This window comes from Polyergus mexicanus, unplaced genomic scaffold (assembly GCF_030449975.1).
Source record: "Polyergus mexicanus isolate NDT 795.1 unplaced genomic scaffold, iyPolMexi1.0 SCAF_1, whole genome shotgun sequence".
NCBI lineage: Eukaryota > Metazoa > Arthropoda > Insecta > Hymenoptera > Formicidae > Polyergus > Polyergus mexicanus.
The window spans coordinates 1,958,559-1,977,775 of NW_027223321.1; the positions used below are offsets into that span (position 1 = coordinate 1,958,559).

A 19,217-nucleotide genomic window follows, 5' to 3' on the forward strand; every position below is an offset into this window, starting at 1 on the left:
CCCGTTCTAATCTCATTGCAACCATGTGTATATATGTGATATTCCTGTTACATGTATCAACAGTTACCATCGATTAAAAGGGCTCGTTACGCTCGCCAAGACCTTCGTAGTTACGTGATGAGGGGCCGATCGACTACAATTGCGGTTCCAGTGATTACTTTACTCATGCGCCTCATACATGTTTATCTATGTATGTAAATGCCAGGTAAACGCGGATGCTAGTCTAGATACGTATGTATCGCCTATGGGAATGCATGGTCGTGCCAAGTTTAGGGCCGAGAGAGCGAAAAAAATATATTAAACCGTTTATCTATGCAACACGCCAGTACCTCCCGGCGTAATATACATATCGGGTTTATAATATAAAAGATACGTCAAACAGTATAACTTTGTTATGCAAAAATACACGTTGTTCTATAGTTCCTTTTAATACCATTATCTTTTTAATTAATAATTTCAATTAGAATATTTCAAATAAATATCTACTAAATATATTTACACATCTATTATGTTTACGGAAAAAATATATCTTCAAATAATATAATGAAAGGATAAAAAAATTTTATACATTTAAACAATTATTTGTAATAATCTGTCTTTTTAAAATATATCTATCATTGAGTACGACAATATAAGGAGTTAATTATTATATAATTAATTGTTGACTTATGACAACTTTTCATTATTCGAAAGATAATTTAAGAAGATTGCAGACTTTCTAAATTCCAGTCTGAGAACTTTTAATGTCTGGCGTTAATTAATAACCGTCGAGAAAGCGCGATACTACACCATGATTGGCCCCTCAAGATGCCTCGTCGTTGCGTGCGTCATTAAAGTACACACATACCTAAGCACGTCTACTCGTACACTTATGTAAATGCACCTGTAAGGCCTGCTATCAAGTGCAGTTTCAAGCTAATTGCCATGCGCAAAATTCGTGGCTCGCCTCAGGGCATTCTACTCAAGGTTGCGAAGGATGACTGCGCTTTCCTCAAGGCCAAGAGAATCGTCGGTACAAACTTCTCGCTATTCTTTCGATTCGTCGCTAATCTAACAAGATCTTTTGACGCAAGCGCAACGAAATTATGTTAGCTACACGAAAAATAATTCAACGTCAAGAAAGGTAAAACGTGAGACGCGCGATGCTTTTACGTTCTCGAACAGCTGACGGCGTTTTGACAGCACTAGATGTATCGCGATTAATCGGTATCGGATCGAGCAAACGTATTAAATCATGTCATCAAACCGGCGCGCATTCGCGGTTACGGCCTCCCGATTCAAACATTATCGTCGATGAAAAATCTCTAAGTGTACTCGGGTGACACTTTCGAGTTTAGTACTGCTTTAGTTAATTAATTTTCTTCTGAGAGACTCAATATCTCTCATACAAATCGTCATTTCTCGTGATTATGATTTTTCTTTACCGTGATGCTGGAAGTGCTTTCTATTCGAACTCAGCAAGAGCTCGAGAAAATTAGAACGATTCCGGTTGATCACTTATCTAGCTAACAAAACAATATCGGAAAGCTTATCCCGGTTAAGCCGTTTACGGTCGCGAATAATATAACGGTCACTATAAGCGCACGTATGTACGGCCGACACCTCAATTCACGAATGGTCATGGGGGTCATGTTTTAAACACGTACACTCAGCAAGAATCTATAACGCACTCCGTCGACTAACATTCGAATGATAAATGAATATTTAATTAGAACAGCGTGAGTAGGTAAGTCGATCGCGTTTTCGATTACCTTTTACAGTAGTCAAAAAATAATATTCTATATTTTACTGTATAAAAAGATGCATACTTAATATTTAAAATAATGTCTCTCTTCGCGAGCAATATAATCGACGATGAAATAAATTCTTTGCACGCTCGTCGGGCGAATTTCCAATCGATCGATGTTGCTTAATCTCGCACCGCAAACGCGTGTATATATATATATATATATATATATATATATATATATATATATATTGTATATAAATGTCGCATTACGATGATCGAGAGCGATTACTAGGGGATGCGCGTTGCTGCCGTTATCCGCGACAGACTCGCCTCTTTTATCCGTGTCTTGTTACACGAGTGAATTATTCCGCGCGGCAAGGGGGCGTTCTAATGGCGCACGTGTGGATGGCCTTAATAATCGTGGCACGTCTCCAGCGATTCGAGCCGGTTCATATTGCCGCTGCTCCTGATTGCCAATAAACCCTTGAACACGTTTTTAGGGTCAGATTATACCAGTTTCGACGGAGAATTTGCGAAATAATAAGCGTCATTTATACGCAATCGCCGATCGGAGCGTCCCCGTCAATTATCATTACAAGAAATCTAATTTGGCTATACGGCATAATTAAATATTAATTTGTGTCAGATTTATACCGCTCTTACCGAAGACAAAAAATTACATTTAAGATGGAAGTGTTGATTTATTATATTACGCTAGCACCGCAACTATTCTTCTGAAAAAAGTGGATTATTTATATATATATATATATATATAAAATTATAAATAAAATATATTTTAGAAAATATATTGAAATAATTATTAATTACCTTTAAAAAAAAAAAAAAAAAAATTACAAATATATTTCACAAACATGTTGTGGAGTGCCAGATGATCGGATGAATTGTCAATTCGCGGTTAATATGCGATCTAATGGGAATAATTTTATATTTTATATTGTTGCATATATTATTGCATACCTATCAGGAATGTTAATAATAATAATAATTTATGTAAGATATATATTATACAATGTAGCATCGCTTTTCTATTTTCGAGTATGTGCATTATTAAAATAATGCAAAACCCGGCACCGAGCGAGATTAATCGCCTACAAGAAACGTCGAGCCGCAAAAGCCACGACGGAAACGGATTTATGATATGCATAAGTATATGCATTCATTAGCATTACATAGTCGCGCTCTCGCCGATGTTACCCCAGTCCGGCGTTCAGACGCTGGGTTTCCAGCTCGATCTCCGTCGGCGATTAATCAAGAAGAGGCCTCGCGAGAGACGATCTCGCTATATATGGTATATATAGGGCGGTACATGCTTCCACTAACACGCGTATACGCGTTTGTGAATATTTCGCGCGATACTCCGGGGACGCGCATGCAAAAGAAGATGAAACGCCGCTGACGAAAGATCCATAGGCCATATTCATATTGTATGTTTGGTCGGCTTTACATCCGAGATGCTTGAATTAAATTATTACATTGTCGAGAGAAGGTTACGAAAGGGGAAGAGGTGAGTTACAGCGGAAAAGAACTCGCGGAAAGTTATACGCGCGCATATAGAACCCTACGGAGCAAGTTAATGTCCGGCCATTAGACAGACGCATAATTTCACGTGGATTCTTTATTCACGCACGGAGGTCCGGCTTCTCTCCACTCCGGAAGATAGATCGATCCTTGATCTCAAATTAAATTACCGTCGACCCTGCAGCGATATTTGCAAATGTATTCGACGAATGTTTCTCTCTCTCGCGACAACGATGGTAATCCCGATGCACGTCGCGATTGTAACACCAGATATATATGGATAAAGTTCAATTTCGCGCTAGGCAAACCTTCGCCTCCAAAAGCGATAAAAAGATGAAAGGAAATGCGGGAAGTAAGAAAGTAATGCAAAGTAAAGTATTATGTGAGAGAATCGAATGTGCGAAATGTGAATCGAAGAAGGGAAAAATGCGGGAGGGAGGGAAGATGTGCGAGAGAATAGCAAGAAGGCCGCGTGAAAACGCTCAAGTAGTGAATCGCGATGTTTCACGGTGAATTCATCCGTCGAGATTGAATCTCGCCTCGATTCCGCAGATTCGCCTTATTTCCTTTGGTTTCTTATTCGCTTGCGATCATCGTCGTTCCACTTCTACTTATTTCGCGTTACGTCTCGGTAAACATTCGACATCTTTTCTCCGACAAGAAGATATTTTCGATTAAAAGAGGAAAAAAAAAAAAAAAATCAAATAGTTGCAAAACGAGGTGCAAGATGGATTTGCATCGAATTAGAACGGTGAAACCGAAATACTCGCGTATACGTACACATAGACAGAAATATTTTAATATATTTAGGCTTGAGACACACGTCGGGGCATGTATAGGAAAAACGCGTATTTCAATACGCGTAATAAATTTATGTGCGTTAAGGTATTTTTGAGTTTGTATATATAATATATCTCAGAAAATGCGTGTATGACATTAATTTTTAAATTAATAAAATATTTTGCGCAATAAAATCAAACTTCAATTCAAATCTTACATAGCAATTTGAAATAGAATAGATTGTATCTTGGATTGTACGTTTGACATACTTATGTAAGAAGCCACCATTAATGTCTGACAGATGGTATTCTTCATTTTTGTCACATTATTTATTGATGATTTTGCGAATGTCATGCAAACGAATATTTATATAGTATTGCGTATAAAAATTCGTTTATAGGTAACAACATCTGCGTTCTAGATAAACTCGAAGACCGCTCTCGTCCGTCCGTTTAAGCGAGATGCGTAAAGTATCAGGCTATCTGCGAATTCATAACAAACGTCAGGCATTTTATTTATGCCTTGCCGTTTACCGGTGTATTCAAGTACACAGTGTGAAATCGCGAATTGTAAAATACGCTGGAGTCAAGAGTTACAAGACAGTAATTGGTTTTCTTTTCCATAGAGACATGCTCCATTTACTTGATAACCGTCAATATCCCAAATTCCTAATTCCTACAATTACTTTTATCTCTTGTCGCACATCTCCTTCTTACGCGCCACGTATATGATTGCCCCCCCCCCCTCCCCCTTTAATTTATATACGTCTATGATATAAACAAAGTATACACGAGAATCGTAGACGGTGTTATTTAATCTGCTCTCGATCGATAATCCGATAGATACATCCTGCACGACACAGCATCGATTTATATCTTGCAGCGTACTTTATATATATTAGAAATTCGTCGACGCACATTCATGATACGCGGCGGCCCCCCTTTTCATCCTCGATTCACGCGCCGTAAAGATATGCTCTCTCTTCGTGTCAAGGTAACTGTACCGTCATATCGCAGTCGTTCCACATAATGTCGACGCCACCATAGGTACCTCGATAGACGTCTTGCTGATCGTTTCGTTCCGCGGTACAGATTGTAGATTATGAGGATCGGGATCGTGCCACGACACCTGTATTTGCCGGCGATAGCACACGGATAAGAATTTTTACGACGCGATATATATAAAATGCATCGAGCCGGAATCAGTCTTCTTTTTAAAATCCAAAACACTTGTATAATATTTAACGAATAAGAACCTTCCATGGTCAGGGGCAGCGCGACAACTCTCGCGAATTATCTCTCGAAGGACGCTAGGAAATATCAAAGTATGCGAATTATGCAATCGCGCCTCGTGTTATTCAACCGATTCGATGTAACGTGCATTTAAGTGGACTCGCGTGATAAATGGGAAATAAAATATTATTAGACGGCTTCCTAGCTTTTGAAAGAACTTGTTAGATATTATTGCTCCTTGATGGATTTTATTTTTATCTTGAAAATGTTTTTTTTTATATATATATATATATATATTTGTAGCAGTTGAATTATAATTAGTTATGATTTCATGTTTTCGATTTATTTCTTTACTGAACGTAGACGGATGTAACATGTCACAATATTTGTGTCACAATTATCTTCATATAAATTAATGGAAAATTCCAAGATATACATTAATATGTACTGTAATTTATTATCTCAATATTCAATCAATTAAAAAATAATCAAGCATCTGATAAATCTTAACTTTTCTTTCACTATTGATAACAATTTCCTGTTTAATGGAGGGTTTAATTTTTATCGATTGCGCGATAAAAGAAAAAAAAATGTAATTATATACGTTAAGTTGTATTTGCAAGTGTAATCAGGTGATACTTTCAAATTTATAGTGTTGCATTTTGGTTAATTAATTCTTACACAAGATTTAATATCATAGATTATATCACGCAAATCGTCATTTCTCTTTGTTTTTTTTTTTACGATGATGCTTGAAGCGTTTTTAATTCGCTCGACGAGAGCTCGAGAGAATTAAAACGATCCGGTTTACCTATCTGATTAACAAAACGATATTAGAAAGCCTGTTCCGATTAAGCAGTTTACGATCCCGAATGATATGTATATGTATATTTATTATGTTCACGGAGAAAAACACGCACACACACAAATTTTCAAATAATATTATACTTGAAGGAAACTACATACATTTCAATAATAATTTTTTTAATAACAGATTAAAAATTTTCTAAGCTCCAGCCCGAGAACTTTTAATGTATGGCGTTAATTAACAATCGTCGAAGATGCACGACATTGTACCATGTGTTGGTTGACCTGTCAAGATGCAGAATTGTTGCAAGTATCATTAAAATAGATGCATATCTGCACACTCGTACATTTATTTAAATGCATCTGTAATATGTAAGACGTACTATCAAGTGCAGTTCCAAATTGCTGCCATGCGCAAAATTCGTGGCTCGCCTCGGGATATTCTTGCCAATGTCGCGAATGATGACTGCGCTTTCTTCAAGGCCAAGAGAATCGCCTATACAAGTTACACATTCTCGCTATTTTTTCGATGCTTCGCTAATCTAACGAGATCTTTTAACGCAAACCGTGATTACGTTAGCTACACGAAAGGTAATTCGACGTCAAGAATGATAAAACGTGAGACGCGCGGTGCTTTTATGTTCTCGAACAGCTGGCGGCGTTTTGACAGCGTCAGACGTATCGCGATTAATCGATATCGGACCAAACGAACGTATTAAATCGCAAACTGGCGCGCATTCGCGGTTACAGCCTCGCGTACGGTTAAACCATCATCCCCCCGATTGACGCATCCCCCGGGTTTTCTTCTTTTTTCACGGTGATTGCTTTGCCCTCGCTACGCTCCGTCAGAGAACCATGTAAAGCCCGGCCACAAAACTCGCGGCGCACATACTCGTCGTGCAAGATCTCGCTGAAACTATAACTATGAGCGCCATAAAGTCGTGGTATTCGAATACGGGATGGAAAAGGCGCTCTTTCACTCCTAACGATTTGACGCACCGTCGTCATTAGATGAAATATCCATGCGCAGAGAAAAGGCTGCGCATAAAAAAAAAGAGAGAGAGAGAGAGAGAGAGAGAGAGAGAGAGAAGAAGAAACGCGCAAAAATACACGACGATAAATCTAAATGCTGCGAAAAAGCTTAGAATTTAACGGCAAAAATCACGTTTAATTAAAATTAGTAATACATTATTTCAAAAATTATCTTATCAGTTAAGTAAAATCTTTACTACAACAAGATTAATATATCTAGCAATAAGATAGCGGTATAATGTGCAGCATTTTGCCTAAGGGAAAGATAAACATTCAGAATTCGCGATGTTTAACCGATCGCGTGACAATTAGACGTTTGATGAAAACCAGCTGTGGCGGTTAATTAGAAAAAAGAAAAGAAAAACGCGACTTCACATCAACGCGCGTGCACGATTTCTCGAAGGAAGGCATTCTCAGTGCTCAGAGATGCACAGTTGGACGGCAATTGGCCGACACGAAGGTGTCTAACACCTGTTGACGAACTCAGCCTCGCCTTCGGACGCATTCGAGAACATTGGTACTGTTAGAGCGATTGAAAGATCGACATCCTTTAAGGTCACCTACTCTCAAGCAGTTATCGCGATGGACTCTCCGCATACTAGGACAACAGCGGAATCAGCAATGCTGAATGGACGATCTTTTCTTCGGCACGCGAGACGCGTATAACCCTGGATGGAGGATTCAGTCAATAATACTTATCGGCGGTTTCGCGAATAAAATTCATCGTGTTCGCAGTAAATGGTTACTTAACGAGAAACTCCATGCAGTTTTAGCGATATCAATTTAATAAAATCGCCGACCAGCTGACGATTATCAAGATACGGAATGATGGTCGAATTCCTCGATCGCGCTGTGTGCGAACCATTAGAAACTCTCCTTCTCTCTCTCTCTCTCTCTCTCTCTCTCTCTTTCGAGATGATCGTTGCAACGGAAACTGATAGACGTTTACCCGCGAGCCACCACCGTAGACGAGCGCTTCTCTATCTCTTTCTCTTTCCCTGCCCCTCTGCGGTTCAAGATTTTTCACAAAGTCGCTCGCATCGGGTCGATCGAGGCACTGGGATTAATTAAAAGCACGCGGACTAACGAAGGCAGGGAAAGAAGACTCCCGCAGAACCGGTCTAAATGCAAGATGGCGTGAGTATTATCGATTTGTCATCGGCCGATAAAAATCGGCAACATCCATGTTACCCGTTCTTCCTTTTCCCTTTTGTTTTTTATCGCCTCTTTTCCCTCGAAGCGCGTCTCCTCATTACATCGACTTACCATAGCACGGACGTTGATTCGATAAATTGTTATCGTCAAAAAGCGGCTCGTTAATCGCGCATATAAATCGATACAAGGCAGGATATAAATATACATGATTCATATTCTACCAGAGGTAACTGTCTTTTCCTCATTGTTTTTACACTTTTCGAGTCTGCCGGATTGTCAACTGTACTACTTTCATTACATTTTTCGAGCGTTGATCTTGATGAACCGAAAAGTATGCGAATGATTAATTAACATCTTTAAAAATTCGTCCTAAGCTCGAAATGACCTAAGTGATTTAATGTAGATAGAGAGCGAGGAAAAAAAAAAATTCATATAAAAATTTCGCGTCAATATTTTTAAGACAATTCACGTCGCAATTCGATAAAAAAGAAAAATCTATTCTTCAATTTCGAAAAAAAATATTATCGACCTAGGGTTGATTGACCAAATCACACAAACATCTTCCTCGAGTCATATATCCATAATTATACCCAAAGAAAAAAAAAAAAAGAAAAAAAAATATATATATATTATTTACGCTTTAATAAACAAATGATTAAATGTCGAGAATTGAACTGTACGATACGAACATAGAACGTTCAGAGATCAATGAATGCGAATATCGTTAATACGAATCAAGAATGTAACAGTACCATTGTGCGTTGGAAAAAATCAAGCATCTTATATAGGGTCAAAGTCCGTGCTGCGAAACGTTGCCAGGTATCACGGGGTCTTCAAGGGGTTAATCAGTATACGGAGATTGATAGGCTCTTGAAACGCAAAGCGCCGGGATAAATCGACGCGGAGGTATTTATCTGCAATTAAGTCGGTCGCAATTAAAGGCGACTATCGATCAAAAATTATTATTTGCTATTTCAGACGAATACGGCGAAACCTTCGCCGGCCCGTATTAATGAGCGTTGCTGCGCGAGGGGCGATATAAGGGCCACGACGAGAGCGAGTGAGCGAGACGAAGGAGAAGGGATCATAAATCTGTGTAATTGACAGGTCCGGCTGAAAACGTTCGTGCGGCATAGATGCTCGGTCGGATAGCCGACTAATAACGCTCTGTCCGCCCGCTAATAATCTACGAACGCGTATAATGGCCGCTTTGAAGAAAATGCCATCTTCCCTTCCCATATTCCGCGAAGCAAGAGGCGGTACGTATAAAAAAAATTTTTAATGCCTGCGTATCGCAAACAAAACTTGCATTAATCGGAGAACGGGGAGGAGGGATGATGATTACGCCTGCAATTAACACCTTAGGGCGAAATGAGATCAATCTATGTTTTGGAAGAGAGAAAAAGCGAACCTCTGTGCGCGATTAAAGAATCCACGTGAAATTATGCATCTGTCCATGTAGCCGGACATGAACTTACTCCGCTTCTCGATTTAAATATCGCTTATAGATGCGTCCGCATCGGCCGTGTGTGTTGGTGCTCCTAAGCTCGGTTATTACTCAAACTACTGTAATCATTGCTAATATGCAGCCCGGTCGGTACTAAGAATTAACAATTTCCGCTAACCTGGGACTCTCCCAGTACTGACTATACGCATGTTGCGACCAACAGCGCCGTATGTTGAATCAATAAAATTGTATATACTGGATAAAAAAGCAATGGAAAAAGCTATTTATCGCGATAATTATGTAAACGCCCGTTGCGATCTAGGAAGTAAAAATGATTAAATTTTTGTGTTTTTATAATAGATCGCAAAGTATAATGTACGATAATGATACATCGCATTCTTTTACGCGTTGCAAAAACGCAACATTAACTCTATTAACGTTGGCGTCAATTTTAATGATTGCAATTAAGAGAAATTATAGATTACGAATTAATTAAAAGTTTTCTAATAAAAATTTGTCTACAATTTATCTACAAATATTTACTAGATTGTTGCCTATCAAACTGTATCACAATTTTGATTCACTTTTTCTGTGAAAATTGTGATTTGAAAAATTCTGTACAATTGACATAGTCATTCGAGAAACCATAAAAACACGATAAAGGTATACAAAAGTAATCATAGGAAGAAAAAGGAAGAGAAGAGCTAAAGAACTTTGCCAATTGAAGCGTTAAAAAAAATTTTAAACTTATATTTTCAACGGACACGTATGAAACAGAATGTCTTATTACGCGAATTTCTTCTCCGGCATTCATCCATATAAAGATTTTGCCGCGATTTTTTTTTCTTTTTTCGTCGTTTTAATTCTCGTATAAACATATCTAGGGGAAGCGAATTTTATGGAGAGCTCAGATTATTTCGAGATCCGCATCATTTGCCGCTTAATACACGTTGAATGATACTGCTCGTTTGCGCTACTCACCCGCCTACTTGTACGAGACTCCCGTTTAATTATCTCGTGTAATGTATCTCCTTTCCATCGTCAAGGAGCTGGATGGAATTCCCGTTCTCGTGGACAAGCGACATCAACGGTATATGCTGCCTACAATCACGTACGTCGATTTGCTCGACGACGTCGTCGCGCTCGTCGAACTGTCAAGGCACCTGTTACTCTGTGTTTATCTGCGTATATCGCAATGTTTATATGCACGGTAAACAATAGAAACGTTGACTGAAACAACGCGATACGTAGTGCTTCACGAAATATCACTAAAAGATTGTACCATACATGTTTTACGATGATGACTAATTTCTATGGATAAATATATGTGACACATAAAAAGTTTATATTAATATATATATAAGTATAATATAAATAATATAAATCTTATTGTAAGGATCACAAGTAATTATTTGTGTCGCTGTAAGAATAGAAGATTTGTTATAAATAAAATTTTGATTTTTATGCTCACAGAGAAACTGTATTTTAAACAAAGTGCCTTAAACCGTTTGAGATCATTTTGACTATTAATCATTCTCTCATACGTACAAAACACAAATATAAATCTTTTATTCTAAATAATATCCGCAAAATGGAATCCGCTGTTCCACAGTCAACGTTCTGTGTATAAATGAAGTATATTAAGGAAGTACTAATCTATAAATATAAACAATTTTTGAAAGTGGGAGGCACCCCACTACGTCGCCGCATACCACATACTAAATATGTAAATAAACAACGCGTTGCTTTCTTTTATATGTAACAGCGTTAACAGCGTTGCATTTATAAAAAATTTTTTATAAAATCCTTATATATATTACCAACAAACAGAAATGGTGTTCAACATGAAATTTTCTTCACCGACTGCGGATATGTAATGTTTAACCGAGAGAGACGTCGGTGAAAAGAAACCATCATCGAATGCAAAGAATTTAAAAGAATTTTACCCTCTCGATACATTGATTTTCGCTATATGATATGTTCCACGTGCGTTTCGCATTGTCAGCTCACATAAAATTTTTCAAAATCGATATAATTGTTAACAGTAATAATTTCTTTTTCGATATTAATTTACATTGATCTGCTTATTAAGCCGAAACATTTTTATATCTAATTTTACACCAAATGTCATGTGTTTTATAGTGAAGACATTTTTCTCAATTTATATTATCAAATGACGATATAAAAAAATAATCAATTTGAAAATAAACGCAATAAAAAAAAATTTCGCATAATTTTTCGCTGTTCTATCATAATTTATTTATTTATTTTTTTTTCTTGTTATAACTAAAGTCAGTACTGAAAATTTATAATGTACGTGACGTAAACTATATATTTTCAGTATTGCAGTTAACATATCGAAACGCAGCCTATATATTATAGAGAAATATTCAAAACAAAAATTGTTGATAAACTTTCACAGCACAATTATAATATGAATAGAAATAATAGAAAATAAATTATTTGCATTAATTACATTATGATCTTCACGTTCTTTTACAACTTTCTTTAAATTGTAAAAAAAAAAAAAAAATCTTTAATTGTTTATTTTAAGGAATTTAAAAAACAAACTCGGCGCGAGAATATTTGTGTAATTTTAATAACGCATGAAAGAGAGTGTTTAATGGTTAAGAAATCTTTTAAATAATATAGTACAAAATAATATCTTTCGCTACTAAAAGAGAACGTGCGACAATATCGGTACGACACGGTTCTCAACAAGCCGAAAATATATAGGATGGTCTACTCCAAATTTAGATCAGTACATAGAATCACACCGCACGCGAAACGCTAAATGCGGGACAATTATATCGGTTTTCCCTCTCAATAGTTCGAGAAATTTCCATCAAGCAGGAATTTCAGTTTGTTCGTTCAATCTAACTGCAAGCGCATTGCACCGATGAGAGAATAGTTGCTGATACGCGCTTGTATAGCAGGCATTCAGGTAAAACAGGTTTTTGGTATACAAACATTATCTCTGATCTCATAATGTTTAACTCCCGTTAAAATCCATAATTATATTTAAAAAAATTAAATCGCGCTTGATGTAACAAATATGTAGTGTAAAACAAATATGGCACAGAAAAGAGAAACAATTAATAATTACTAAAAGTTGAGAAAGCTAAACAAGGGAAGAAGTTAGAAGCAAAAATAAAAATAAAATTTCCTGATTATGCCATCTGACGGAAAAAGAAACAAGAATTATTTGCGTGTGACAAGACACCTGAAATAAATGCCCCATATCTCCGCGCATCTAGAGTTCATACCTTAATTAGTTCATAGCATTGAAGCAAGCAATCGCATACAAGTCGCCTTGCGCGTACAGGTATCCAAACATTTGTTATCTAATAATTTATCCTATCTATTATCTTGCAGCAGAAATTTATTTTTGCTTTACAGGGTACTTACCAAAATGTATCCACGTTTCTTTTTGATTGGATTAACACTATTATTACTGGCAACACGCAGTTATGGCATCACGCGACCAATAAAAATCGGTAAGCAGTATACTCCTCCTAGAAAAATAAATTAGAAAAACATCGTTTACGAATAATTTCAAGTGCTTTTATGATAACATAATAATATTTTAAGATTTTTGTCCAAAAGAATTTAATAAGAAAACTAACAAGTAAGAACAAAAAATAATCCATTTTACTGATACCATGTAATGTAAAAAGTCTAATTCTAATATATTGCTTTATATAGTGACTTTTTAAACAAAAATCAAAAATTTAATTGTCATTAATTGTCACTTTGTTTTGTCTCTCTCTCTCTCTGTCTACATATATAACGTGTTATTATAAATAACATTACATATATATTTATTTCATGGAATAAAAAGTGCGATTTATAAAAAATCAATTTTTGAACGAAGAAAATGAGAGAGAAATATTTTCAATAGTGATGTTTGAGTTAAAACTGACTCAATATATGTGTTATTTGTTACTTAATAATAAACTTTAATATCAACTCGACACGTGTAATGTGAATTGCTCTATGCGAGCGTCAATCATTAGTCAAACAATTAAAAGTATAAAATTAATAGCAATTATATATATTTGTATTTATATATATTTGTCAATCTTTTTAATCATTATTTACCAAATATAAATCTATTCATTAAAAATTGATTGGACTTATTAAATTTCAAAATTATGTATGTAAAATATTTCGTAATTAGTGTTACACGGGAAAAATAATAATTTTACAGAACAAAAGTAAATTAAAGATGTACAAATTTCTTTAATATTTAAAAAATCTTAAAATATTTAAGCTTAAATGATTTCTACTGAAATTATATCATCATTATATATCGTCAGGTGCAATCTTTCACAAAGGCGATGAGGATAATATGTCCGCGTTTCTAAAAGCAATATCTGATACAAGATACGAACACGAAGCACCCGCATTTGAATTCATCCCTCTTACCAAGTATATAGATGATGATACCGACAGCTTCAAGACTAGACTAGCTAGTGAGTAAGCGAATATAAAAAATCAATCATTGTGAATAACTTGTTAAACTATACTATAATAATCAATTTTGACAATCTTGTTTTCTACTAATTTTAAATACAGACGATGTCTGAAATTTCTCTTTTACATATGTGTTGTTACATTTGTTTTAATTCAACTTGAATTCCAACAGACTTTCTAGAGAATTCAATGTAAAGAGAAACCCTATTACATATTTGTCTTAGCTTTGACCATATCTAATTTATATCTGCTTATTTGATGTGTTATATTCTCTCTCATATAGCTTGCGAGCTTTTGCAAGAAGGTGTGGCAGCTATTTTCGGGCCTGCAAGTTCGCATACTCGCGGAATAGTCGCGAGCATTGCCGCGCGATTTGCGATACCGCATATCGAATACGTTTGGCGGGAAAACGAGGGAGTACGAGCGGAAACGGAGGAAGATCAAGATCCTTCAATGACCATAAATGTATTCCCGGACAGTGAGATGGTCAGTCAGGTCAGTCGGGTCAATCGTCATGGAAAAAAATAGTTTACAATCAAAGAGCGATTTTGTGCAGATGCGCTATAAAGTTTTTAAAGGGGTTCGAAATATATTGTAACATAATCCGTAAAATTCAAATTTTGCGCGATAAATATCTTCGAAGTATAGCATGTACAATATATCAACAGGAAAGCATATAAAGTATGTTAAATCATGGTAATATTATTTTTGTATCAAAATTTTTACACTGATAAAATTGTCTAGGCTATTGCCGATGTTGTCGATTCAATGAAATGGCATGGCTTCGTGGCGATTTACGAAAACAGAGATGGACTGTCGCGCATTCAAAAGGCTCTAACGTTGAAACGACAAAAGGATACTTCTGTTACAATTCGGCAACTGAGCGATGGATCAGATTATCGCCCGATGCTCAAAGAGATACGCAACTCGTCTATTTTCAATGTCATTATTGATGTCAAGCCGGAAAAGATTATTGATGTTCTTCAACAGGCGAAACAAATCAAATTGCTTGCAAATTATAGTAATTTCGTTATAACATATTTGGTAATAATATATACAAAATTTACAAATCTTATTAGAGAGTTTTTTAAAAGAAAAATTTAATTAAGGAAAAAAAATAATTAAAAGAAATTAAAAATTCTGACAGAGTTCATATACAAGTTAATTAAATAATGTCATAAAAAAATCAATAATGATGATTGATGATTATGAGAAAAAATGAAAATTACATTTCCGTTAAAATTGTAGGATTCATCCAAACTACCTATACCCGAGATACAAAATGACACCTCTGCCAATATAACCGGATTTAGCATAAGACAAAATGATGTAGAAGGTATCAATTGGGTAAATATATACAGGCATTTTTAAGTAGCAGTAAATAAAATAATATATACTCATTATAAATATAATATTTAAACATTTATCTTTTTTTTCACCATATACTTAATTCTTAAATATACTGACGAAAAAATTGTTCAGAATCAAAAATTACAAATTACTCAGGGTGAATCCTTTTAACTTATTCATTAAATCAATAAAATGTTTTCATTTCGTTTTATTATTTTAAATAAATTACTGCAGATAATTTACTTAAAATAAATAACAAATATATCTTGAATAAAACATTTTAATTACAAGTATAATAATTTCGAGTTTGCAACAAGAAAAGATTTTATCTCAGCTAATTATTATTTATTTCACGCTTTGATATTTACGTTGAATTAAACAAATACTTTATATTAAACGGCATTTAGAGTAAAACATCATTTTTTAAATTTAATTATTTGACTATTTGTAATTTCGTTGCAGATAGACTCGGCGGTTCTCTACGATGCAGTATTCTTGCTGAATAAAGCGATGGAGATGCTAAATTCGAGGAACACTGATAATGATGATCCTTTAATGATTGAGCCAGTATCACTCTCTTGTGATCATAATGAAAAATATCAAGCGGGACCTAATATTACGAGTATTATACGAGAGGTAAGTTCTTCTACGTCTCCTTTTTATTATTCGATAGAGAAAATACACTTAGCCATAAGCTCTTTCAAACATAACCGACTTATCAAAATTTTAAGACACGATGAATGATGGATTAATATTTCGAAAAGTAAAAGAAAATGTTTATTATACTTATCATGCACTTTTATCAAACATGATAAAAGTATGAATACAACTACGGAAAAGTAATAGTTGGCGTAACAACAAATTCCGCGAATTTTTATTGCTCGATTGAAACTAAATAATCATATTTTATGTATATACTAAATATACTTAAATTCAAATTAATTATATACATATCTCTAATGTAACTAATAATAAATTTTCGTTCTAGTTATCCAAGATGAAGAAGATAACAGGCGTTATAAATATTGATGAATACGGCCGTCGACGGGACTTTAACATTACGATACTGGACTTTCGACCCGATATAACTGCAATTAGTTATTGGGACTATAATGGTCTACATTCTATGCAAACGGAGAAGGAACGCCAAAGCTATTTATATAAAACCATTCAAGAAAAGACGTTTCTAATTAGTACTAAAGTAGTTAGTAATGTTATTTAATGTTTTATCTGTCAATGTTAATTACATTAATAGGTCACATTAGCTGTCGAAACAATATTTTAAAAAATTGTTACATCTCGTTGACTGCAACAAATGCAAATCTTAAATAATTATATCGTGTCAGATATTATTCGGTCTAAAAAGTATACTTGTAATAAAGAAAAAGAAAAAAAGAAAAAAAAATAATAATAAATTTTAAAAAGCAAATTTAAAACAGTAAATAGAAAACAGTATTATATTTAATAAATAATTTTGTTTTTGATATCTTATAGTACAAAAATAAATTTACTATATAGTCAGCATAATACAAAAATAAAATCTATGTTATTGACATGAAAAGCAGAAGCGTTATGTACGACATTTCAATTTGAGATAAAGAAATCAACGAAATCTATAACGTAAAACTTCATAATAAAACTTCGTAATAAATCTAATGTTATTTTCTGTTAAAAGTGTATAAAAATCAACAAAATCGTGCGACACTGATTCCAAAGCTTTCAAAAACACGTATAAATACTTTTCTCCGTCTGATTCAGGTTGAGCCTTACGTGAAAGAAGTCACTGATGGATCACTACGAGGACGTATGATCAACGGGAAATACTACGAAGGCTATTGCATTGATTTAATCGAGGCTATTGCAAATGAGCTTGGATTTAAATACGAATACGAGCTCATGACTGGACCGACTGGCAGTTATGATTCGAAAACGAAAAGTTGGAACGGCCTAATTAAACGCCTTCTGGATCATGTACGTAAAACGTTTTGTATTCGCAAAAACTCTGTTTTATATAAAAAGAGATTTAAATTGATCTCAATCACATTAAATTTCTTTTTTTACCGGCCTGTTAAAATGTAAAGCGATCGAATCAACTATTTTCGCAACGAATATGAAAATATATTAACAATAAAAAATTAATATGTTTAAAAAAAAAAAACATGTCTTCTTTAAAATCGCCCGAATCATCGATTATTTAACACCACCCTCGACCCTCTTTCTATCTCTCAAGAAAATAGACCAGTACGGCTATTCGATTTTGCTCTCCTTTTTTGAATAATGTGCTATTATAATTATTTTTCTTTTTTGCAGAAATCTGATCTTGCGATTTGCGATTTAACTATTACACATGAACGTATGTCTGCTGTGGATTTTAGTCTACCGTTCATGAATTTAGGTAACAATGTTTTTTTAAATGAAATATTTGTTAAAATATATTAACATTAATATATATATATATATTATTTAATAAAATCTTTAAAAAATTGTCAAATACGCTAGACTATAATAAGATGTCAAAAAAAGTCATAACATGTAACAATAAGAATTAACTAAATTTAAGATTATACATTGTCTTATCTAAAAATGTCCTTCATAACAATATTATACTTGATCTGCTCCATTTACATAGCACACTATTTATTTGTTATACTAAGGTATAAGCATCTTATTTGCCAAGCCAGAAGAGAAGGAACCGAATTTATTCTCCTTTCTATCGCCGTTGAGTGCCGATGTCTGGATTTACATGGCGACTGCTTATCTCGGCGTGTCAATAATGTTATTTCTTCAAGCAAGGTAAGATTATATCAAATATATTTTATTTATCCAATCTTTTCTAAAGATATGCAGAGATTATATCCCATATAATCAATAAAGAACGAAAAAGCTATAATAAATACGAAAACAATAATAAATGTTTCGTTATCGTGTCTTGAAATGTCTTCTGATGTAATTCTTTTTAAAGAATGGCGCCCGGCGAATGGGACAATCCGCATCCGTGTAACGCCGAACCTGAAGAATTGGAAAACAATTTTGATTTAAAAAATTCGTTGTGGCTCACCATTGGCTCTCTAATGCAACAGGGATCCGATATTTTACCAAAAGCGCCGTCTATTAGAATGCTCGCGAGTATGTGGTGGTTTTTCACTTTGATCATGATTTCATCTTATACAGCGAACCTGGCAGCATTTCTCACTGCGGAGAAGATGGACGTGCCTATTAAAGGTGTCGAGGATTTGGCAGGTCAAACAAAAATCAAATACGGAGCTGTCGATAGTGGTGCGACAGTAGCATTTTTCAGAGTAGGTTAATTTCAATATTATATGAAAATTACTGCAAGTATGGTATAGTTCGATATTACGTATTTAATTAATATATTTATATGTATTTATATATATATAATATATGTATAATATTAATGTTATTGATTGAAACGGCATTGGAAATTCAAATTATTAGGATTCAAATTCTACGATATATAAACGCATGTATGCAGCAATGAAAGAAGCGAGACCAAGTGTGTTTGTCGAGACCAATGTGAAAGGTGAGTATCTAATCACGCAGAAAATAATTTAATATTTTTTGTTTCTCTCCGTTTCTATCTTATCTTTGCGCACAGATTGAGACACCTAAATCAAAATATCTATTATATATTTCTTATAATAAATGCTCT

At 34.6% G+C, this 19,217-nt stretch overlaps 2 protein-coding genes across 10 annotated transcripts in view; one reads left to right on the plus strand and one right to left on the minus strand.

Annotated features, from left to right (window-relative positions):
• Nucleotides 1-19,217, minus strand: part of Tyn (trynity) — a 161,750-nt gene that overhangs the window by 77,113 nt on the left and 65,420 nt on the right. For 6 of the 7 annotated variants that reach the window (XM_070314738.1, XM_070314684.1, XM_070314926.1 and 3 more), the window contains one exon: nucleotides 13,130-13,236. The gene's annotated coding sequence lies outside the window, so the exon portion shown is untranslated. Of the gene's footprint in view, nucleotides 1-10,702; nucleotides 10,898-13,129; nucleotides 13,237-19,217 lie in introns of those variants that run through there. The other variant, XM_070314837.1, reaches the window with a different exon arrangement.
• LOC138943320 (glutamate receptor ionotropic, kainate 2) overlaps nucleotides 1-19,217 on the plus strand; it is a 31,645-nt gene that overhangs the window by 11,140 nt on the left and 1,288 nt on the right. The window contains exons 2-15 of one of the 3 annotated variants that reach the window (XM_070314089.1): nucleotides 9,063-9,180; nucleotides 9,253-9,533; nucleotides 13,121-13,218; nucleotides 14,041-14,196; nucleotides 14,481-14,692; nucleotides 14,942-15,241; nucleotides 15,446-15,544; nucleotides 16,010-16,183; nucleotides 16,536-16,751; nucleotides 17,306-17,518; nucleotides 17,858-17,942; nucleotides 18,202-18,340; nucleotides 18,510-18,846; nucleotides 19,004-19,088. In XM_070314089.1, the coding sequence (XP_070170190.1) occupies nucleotides 13,134-13,218; nucleotides 14,041-14,196; nucleotides 14,481-14,692; nucleotides 14,942-15,241; nucleotides 15,446-15,544; nucleotides 16,010-16,183; nucleotides 16,536-16,751; nucleotides 17,306-17,518; nucleotides 17,858-17,942; nucleotides 18,202-18,340; nucleotides 18,510-18,846; nucleotides 19,004-19,088 (2,101 nt within the window). In that variant the 5' untranslated portion in view covers nucleotides 9,063-9,180; nucleotides 9,253-9,533; nucleotides 13,121-13,133. Of the gene's footprint in view, nucleotides 1-9,062; nucleotides 9,181-9,252; nucleotides 9,534-12,516; nucleotides 12,666-12,759; nucleotides 13,047-13,120; nucleotides 13,219-14,040; nucleotides 14,197-14,480; nucleotides 14,693-14,941; nucleotides 15,242-15,445; nucleotides 15,545-16,009; nucleotides 16,184-16,535; nucleotides 16,752-17,305; nucleotides 17,519-17,857; nucleotides 17,943-18,201; nucleotides 18,341-18,509; nucleotides 18,847-19,003; nucleotides 19,089-19,217 lie in introns of those variants that run through there. The other 2 variants (XM_070314263.1, XM_070314177.1) reach the window with 2 other exon arrangements.